General features: G+C 45.8%; 1 protein-coding gene across 2 annotated transcripts in view; it reads left to right on the top strand.

Moving 5' to 3' along the window:
• Positions 1-4,932, top strand: part of Hck (HCK proto-oncogene, Src family tyrosine kinase) — a 39,946-nt gene extending 35,014 nt beyond the window's left edge. For both annotated transcript variants that reach the window (XM_050151213.1, XM_050151212.1), the window contains exons 12-13: positions 2,436-2,567; positions 4,425-4,932. In XM_050151213.1, the coding sequence (XP_050007170.1) occupies positions 2,436-2,567; positions 4,425-4,627 (335 nt within the window). In that variant the 3' untranslated portion in view covers positions 4,628-4,932. The remainder of the gene's footprint in view (positions 1-2,435; positions 2,568-4,424) is intronic.
• The last annotated feature ends 2,888 nt before the right edge of the window (positions 4,933-7,820 follow it).

Below are 7,820 nucleotides of genomic sequence, written 5' to 3'. Positions count from 1 at the left end.
AACAAAAGAAAAAACCAGAAAAAAAAAAAAAAAAAAAAAAAAAAAACTTAAATTTGTAGCCTATGTATCAATGTACAAAATTCCTTAAACAAGAGTAGAAACATGTATAATCTTAAATTTGTATTAGTATACAAAAATCCATCCAATGTAAAATAATAGAGATTAATAGTTGCTTTTTAGTTTAAAAGTAGATTCAATAATCTACCCTTTTATCCTATCATTCTTATATGCCCCCTTTATGTATCTTTCAAAAAGATATCCCTGACTCTAAGCTCCTTTGCTTAGTTTCCTTCCTGACCATGACCAATAATAGCTTGCAACCAACCCCCCAAATGATGATAAACATCCACAGCCCACCAAATGACCAAAAACACTCACCCCATCTCTTGGGAATGTGCGCATTGTGTTCTTAAAATTGCTTCCTGGTGTCTGGGGGCAAGAACATCTTTAGGAAACCCTGAAAAAATGAGATAAAGTCCAAGCCCTGGGAGAGCTAGCTGTTGTCCAGTCTAGGTGTGATGGGAAAGTACAAGACTTATTTGAAGTCCTGACTGGAGTAGTCTGTGAGGCTGGACCATCTTAACTAAGTGCTTTGAAGCTGTCCTGAGCAGTTTGTTGTCTAAAGCTGATCTTTGGGTGGGGTTTGTTAGCTTAGTGGTGTTATCACAGTCTAGGTGGATTCATCGTTGCAGGGCCCCATCATCTCCCTGGAGATCTCAGAGGCCTCTCCCAGGGAATGGTCATGGTTCACTGCAGAAAACTTTAACATTTTCTATGTCATATGCAGCCGATCTTCAAAAGGTTACAGGACCACAGTCTGTTAATTACATTCAGGTACACAAACCTAGTTCCTAGTTACCTGCTTCAGTCTCAAGCCTAAAATCAGGTATAGGACGCTAAATGAAGCTTATTTCTGGAATTCGTTAGTACCACTCTGGCCACGAATCCAGATGCCCTGCTGAAGTCTTTAAGATGGAATTGCTTGAAGATTTCTAGCTGTTTCCACCCCACAGCCCTGCTGTTTGGCAGCTGCTAGTCCTGCCCCTCAGCATTCAGCCTGTGTGCTCTGCCAGACATGATGGGACATGAACAGCAGGTGGCAGCAGAGAGTGCTTAAGCGCCGGGGAGGGAGGCATGAGCTCCAGCATTGTGATTTTCCACATTGTGAGGGCACAGAAATAGTTGCAAAGGTGGGCATGGTGGCACATGCCTCCAACCAAGGCGTTAGGGAGGTGGAGGCAGAAGGATCAAGAGTTCAAGATCATCCTCTCTAGTCTCTGTAGTGAACTGAGGCCAGCCTGTCTACATGAGAGCCTGTCTCATCAAATGAATGACTGGAGGCTGGAGAGACAGGCTGCTCTTCCAAAGGCACTGAGTTCAATTCCCAGTAACCACATGGTGGCTCACAACCCTATAATGAGATCTGGTGCCCTCTTCTGGCATGCAGGCAGAACACTGCATACATAATAAATAAATCTTTTTTTAAAAAAAATTGAATGAATGAGCTGGGCAGTACATGTCTTTAATTCCAGCACTCAGAGGCAGAGGCAGACAGATCTTTGTGAATTCGAGGCCAACCTGGTCTACAGAAACCTGTAGGACAGGCTCCAAAGTTACACAGAGAAACCCTGTCTCAAAAAAAAAAAAATACACACACACACACACACACACACACACACACCCTTTGGATATTGATCTCGTTCCCAGTCTGAGGATATGCTGTCCTCCCTCATGATGCTAAGCCAGAGCAGTGAGCTACAAGTCTGATTTAGTCACCAGAGGAAACAAAGAAGCCATGGTGGGACGTTGCCGAACTGAGTGTTAATTGTGCTAAGTGGTCAAGGCAATTTTGACTTCTGGTTTTTGCTTCACAGTGGGTTTGTCAGAGAATAACAAATCAAGGAGCGGCTACAGACCACGTTCACCAATCGGACTGTAATTCAGACAAATACCCACAAACAGCTAACCAAACCTGTTCTAGAGGGAAGGAGGGAGTAGGGAAGAAACACCCAGTGACTAGGGCAAACCTCGGGCAGCAGCTGGAATCCTCTCCTGCACCCCATGACTAGGAAGGTGAGCTGAGGTATCAGCTGTGGCCTGGACTCAGGCCCCCTGGAAGCTCCTCCAGCCCCAAAGACCACTAGGACCCCACTTCTTAGAGTTATAATTCACAAGGGGTCAACTGAACCGAGGAGGGGAGCCAGCACCTGCATTATCTCCCTGTGCCCATCTCCCCTTGCTTCCCCCCTTGCTTCAGCTGTCCATCCTCAAGACAAATGTGTCTTGATACCACAGATCTGGGAGGCACATTGCAGGGACATCGCTGCTTGCAGGGGGCAGTAGGAGCCCCTGTCCTGACTCCTCTTACCCTAGCAGAGCCCCAGCCCTCAGTGCTCCCCAGACTCACCCTGATTCTGCTCTGCCCAACCCTGCAGGAGCCAAGTTCCCCATCAAGTGGACAGCTCCTGAAGCCATCAACTTTGGTTCCTTTACCATCAAGTCAGACGTCTGGTCCTTTGGGATCTTGCTGATGGAAATTGTCACCTATGGCCGGATCCCTTACCCAGGTAGGGAAAGGGACATGGGTTTAGGGGTTTGTCTAGAGCCCAGTCTGGTCATGATCCATCTTGTCAGCTTGTCTGTTAAGCTCAGCTCTTGATCGTCCCCCAACTTCTCTTCACCTTTCCCATGTCAATCAGAGGTACCACCATCCACCTTTCCTCAGCCTGCACGTAAGGATTTGTTGTTGGCTATCTCTTTTTTTCACACACCCTATTGCAGCTAAGCAATCAGAGCTCAACTATTTGAGCAGGAAGTAGATGAGATCTGGGGAAGCCGGAACTGGCAGGGCCTGGATATGGTGAAGAATGTATGTGCTCACTGAAATGTCTACAAAGCCATGAGATGTCAGACGACTGGAAGGAAGTCAGATGATTTTTTTTTTTTTTTTTGAGACAGGATCTTACTATGTAGCCCCAGCTGGCATGGAACTTGCTATGCAAACCAGGCTGGCCTTGGAGACCCATCTGCATCTGCCTTCCAAGTGCTGGGGCTAAAGGTGTACACCACCGCACCTGGATGATTTTTATCTTTAAGATAAAATCTTAAGTATCATTGAGAGTGGAAAGAAAGATCAAAGATTACTCTTGCAGAGGATGGGGTCCAGCACCCAGTACTCAGGTGGCAGCTCACAGCCATATATCACTCCAGTTCCATGGGATCTGGTGTCTTTTTCTGGCCTCCAAGGGACACCAGCATATATATGGTGTATATATGCATATATAATACACAAAATAAAAATAAATAAACATGAAGGGTGCAGGCTTTGCCTCGTGTGAATGGATGAGAGTATGTGAACATGGTGTTACCAGGCACCTGGGTACAGGGTGGTGACACTGGCAGCAGAGATAAGCTGATGGACTGGGTCACATTTTAAAAGAAGCAGAGATAGTAAAGGAGGGCTGTCCTGGCATTGAAGCAACTTCAGACGTTTGTGTTGATTCACTAAGGGTGGTATATAGACATCCAGGTAAGACATTTAAGGTTTCTTTGGTTTTTAATCTGCTTTTAATCATTGAACCATCTCTTCACCAATCCCCCAAGTTAAAAAACAAAACTAAAAATAAAAGTAAAGTTGGTGATCATAAATATTTCATGGTTGTATTTATAGATAACAAATGTAAACTTAAGTAGAATAAGGAAATGATCCTATGTAAAGTGACCTTGAGTCTGGCCACTTGTTTTGTGGGTATACTAGTAAAAATCCAGGCAGAAGATTATATAACCTACATCCATTCAGATGCCTGAGACTGTAATTAACAAAACAGCCACAGGAGTGCATACCTTTAATGCTAACAGAGGCAGAGGCAGGTGGATCTCCGTGAGTTTGAGGCTTTCTGGTCTACATAGTGAGTTCCAGGATCAGAGCTACATTGGGAGACCTTTTCTCAAAAATAAATAAAGACAGGGGCTGGAGAGATGGCTCAGCCCTTTAAAAGACTAGCTGCTCTTCTAGAGTTCCCAGAATCAATTCCCAGCACCCACATGGCAGCTCACAACTGTCTATAACTCCAGTTCCAGAGGATCTGATACCTTCATGCAGGCATACATGCAGGAAAAATGCCAATGCATATAAAATAAAAATAAAGATAGATGATAGACAGACAGACAGACAGACAGACGATAGATAAAATGACAACCAAGAGTGGTGGAAATAGGTTGGTTAATGTTCTGCCTCATATGAGATCTGGTATGGCTTGGTGGCTGGACAAACTCAGCAAGTGCACAGCTATCAAGGCCTAGTTTCTGCATCTTCCCCATATAGTCAGATGGTAATGGCAGCTCCATTTGCCACTACACACACACACACACACACACACACACACACACACACACACACACTAAATTCCACCCCTCTTTCTCAGGCATGTCAAACCCAGAGGTGATCCGGGCACTAGAGCATGGGTACCGGATGCCTCGACCGGAGCACTGCCCAGAAGAGCTCTATAATATCATGACCCGGTGCTGGAAGAACAGACCAGAGGAACGGCCTACCTTCGAATACATCCAAAGTGTGCTGGATGACTTCTACACGGCCACTGAGAGCCAGTATCAGCAGCAGCCTTAAAGGGCAGGCCATGAGCAGAGCCAAGCCCCCGGAGTACCTGTGACGTCCTAACCTCTGGGCCCACTTCCAGACACCAACCCCCGCTTTACACGCTCCAGCCCCAGACTGTCCAGCTGTCGAGTGGGTGGGTGGACTTCACAACCTCTTCTTGACTCTAGTCGTCTGCAATCTGCCATTCTCAGGGCCTCCAAATTGGTATTTGTTATTTGCCTGAGATGATTGAATTCAAGCTATAGCTGTGGTTTAAATGGGAAGCTTAAAATAGTATTTAAATAAAGATATGAATGTCAAAGGCTTTTCTCAAAGGTCAGCTTCTCTGTTCCAAATGTCTGTTTGCCTTCTTGCTGTCTGACATATAAGAGAAGGACCTTCCCAGAGACCAGAAGTGCGAAGAAAAGAGAGAATCTAGGTGGGGAGATGGCTCAGTCCATAAAATGCTTGTCCTGCAAGCACAGGGACCTGAGCAACCTCCAGAACTCACGCAAAAATGCTGGGTGTGAGGTGTGCATTTGCAATCCCTGTGCAGGGTGGAGACCAGAGGATGCCTGGGGCTCACCTGATTGGTGAACAGATCGGGGAGAGATTCATCTCAAATGAGACATATGGGATCTGACCTCTACACACAGGCACACACATGTGCACCTCCCCCCCACACACACACCTGTGCATAAGAAAGGGTTTTCTAACCATCCTGAAATATGTGCTAGCTGTACCAGCTTCCTTTTGTTTCTGTAACAAATCCCCACAAACATGGGTGGCTTCAAACAGCACATGGTTACCATTGCATCGCACAGTGGGGAAGCCATGAGTGCCAAACGGGCTGACGGGATTTGGCTGCTCCTGGAAATTTGGGGGGAGAGGGATTCCTTCCTTGCCTTTTCTGGTTTCCAGAGGCTGCCTTCACCGTTGACTCATGCTTCTGCACACCACCCCAAGCTCTACTTCCATCTTCTGGTCTCCCTGCGTCTTCATCTACAGCATCCTCAAAAGGACACTGGACTCACCTACATAAGCCAGAATAGCCCTTCCACTTCATGATCCTTAACCGTATTTACAAAGTCCCCTTTGCCAAGGCAATATTTTTCTCAGCTGCCAGAGATTCACACATGCACACCTTTTTCAGGGGCCATTACTCTGCCTCCCAAACTGGACACTGTATGGTTTTGCCTTCCAGAAGCTGGGTCTGTCAGGACACCACAGATGACTTCTCTCCTGTTGAGCCATACTAACATATAAGCTAGACCTCCCTCAGGGATGCTGGCCACTTTCCATGGCCATGCAGCCATCATGATTGCTACGATGGTCTTGGGTCTGAAGGTGGGACTACTGATAAGATGACCTGGTACTTTGTAAAGGATGCTCTTGGTGGCCAGAAGGGAGACCTGACAGGAAGTAGAAGGAATGAGAAGGTGGTAGCCTTTCTGCATTTCACCTCAGCTGAAAGTTCTAGGCAGTTAGCTTTAGTCATGAGGGAAAGACAGGGGATAATGACAACGGACAGAGTGCAATGACTCTTCCGTATTACTGCATCTCCCAAAGCATCTACATCATAGCATCCCCTAGGGTCACACAAAACCCTGAACTTACTGAAGTCAGTCTGCATCCCTCAGTAGCTCTTGGGTCTAACCTTAAGAACTGGGTCTAAGAACAGAGGAGACTAAGGCTAGCTGGGTTTCAATTTCCGTTCTCAGGAGAGAAACAAGGTGACTCTTCTTCCCATTTTCATGCTACAGCCAACATTTCTGTGACCACGAAAGTGCAGAGATCATTTAACAGCTGCCCTCCAGCAAGGGTCAGCCACTGGGACCAACTCAGTTGAGTTTCTTCCAACTCAGTTCCAGCCCTAACTAGTAGGAGGCACTGTCAGATCCTACAGGTTGGGAGCTCAGTCCTCATGACTTCCTGCCTTCCACACTAGATGCCAGATGGAAGTTGTAGATTGTTTTAGTCAGGTTCACTGGCTGCCAATAAGCCAGAGGCCCCAAGGCTCCCTCCTTAGGTTCCATTACTTTGCTCAAGCTGCTCAGAGAACTCAGGAAGAGAGTGGGGTTTTACTGTTTTATCATAAAGAATACAACAAAGAAGATGATGACAAAACGCACAGTGGGAAAGGGGCCACGTGGCACTTCCACGTCCTCTTTAGACCTGCAACTCCATAGAAGTTGCCACATAGCCAGCTATCTGGAAGCTCTCTGAACCCTGTCCTTCGGCATTTTATGGAGACTTTATTGCCTAGGCGTGATTGCTAATAAACTGGGTGGGAAAACCCAGCAAGGTCTATCTTAGGAAGATATTTTTTTTTTTTAGTCCTCTCTATTTGGCTTTCCTATGGTTTGGATCTCACTGGAGTGAGAAGGCCCCTATTACATGGCGAGCTCCCAGACAAAAAGTAGGGACGGGGAATAAGTTTGCTATGGTCTATTAGAAAAGACATAGTTTAGCTTTTATGGCCTGACTTGAGGAGATAGTTATAAAACAGCAACCACGGACAAAATCTAAACCCAGCATCATACACACACACACACACACACATACATACATACATACATATATATATATATATATATATATATATATATATTTACATGTGTTTCTCATATTTATAATCACGCATACACTCACCATAACTTACCTGGTCTGTAACCTAATTGATTGCTCTCTTGCTTTGTGGTTTGGAATACATACTTTGGAGTCCAAAAGCAAAGCCCGAGGACTTATTTACAACCTTGCAATAGAAATTTATTCTATTTCCATTCAGTAATCCATGCGAAGAGCACCCATCCCTGTCCCACCGATGTTGAGCTTGGCCACGAGACTTGTTCTGACCAATGGAACATTAGCCAAAGCAAAGGAAACAGAAGTTTAGAACGCGGTTTCTGATCTTACCCTCCAGCCTCTGTCCCTGATTAGAATGTAGCCTGAGGAAAATGAGTGACAAGAGGAGCAAATCTGGACCAGCCTTCAGGGTGGCACTAAACCCAGCTGAGCCCAGTCCAGGCTGACTGAACCCCAGCTGGTCCTCAGACGTGGGAAGGAGAAATAATTACCATCAGCTTTTGCTTCCTGGGGTTGTTTTGTTGCATGGATATTACGGTGATGACTGACTGAGGTGACTGAGACAGGCTCGCCCTGGCTCCACTTTTTTTTCTTTTTTCCTTTTTCCTTTTTTTTTTTTTTTTTTTTTTTTTTTTGT

The sequence above is a fragment of the Alexandromys fortis genome, unplaced genomic scaffold (assembly GCF_014885135.2).
Source record: "Alexandromys fortis isolate MF-2015 unplaced genomic scaffold, M_Fortis_MF-2015_v1.1 scaffold_27, whole genome shotgun sequence".
Lineage (NCBI taxonomy): Eukaryota > Metazoa > Chordata > Mammalia > Rodentia > Cricetidae > Alexandromys > Alexandromys fortis.
This window is presented reverse-complemented; position numbering and strand designations above follow the sequence as displayed.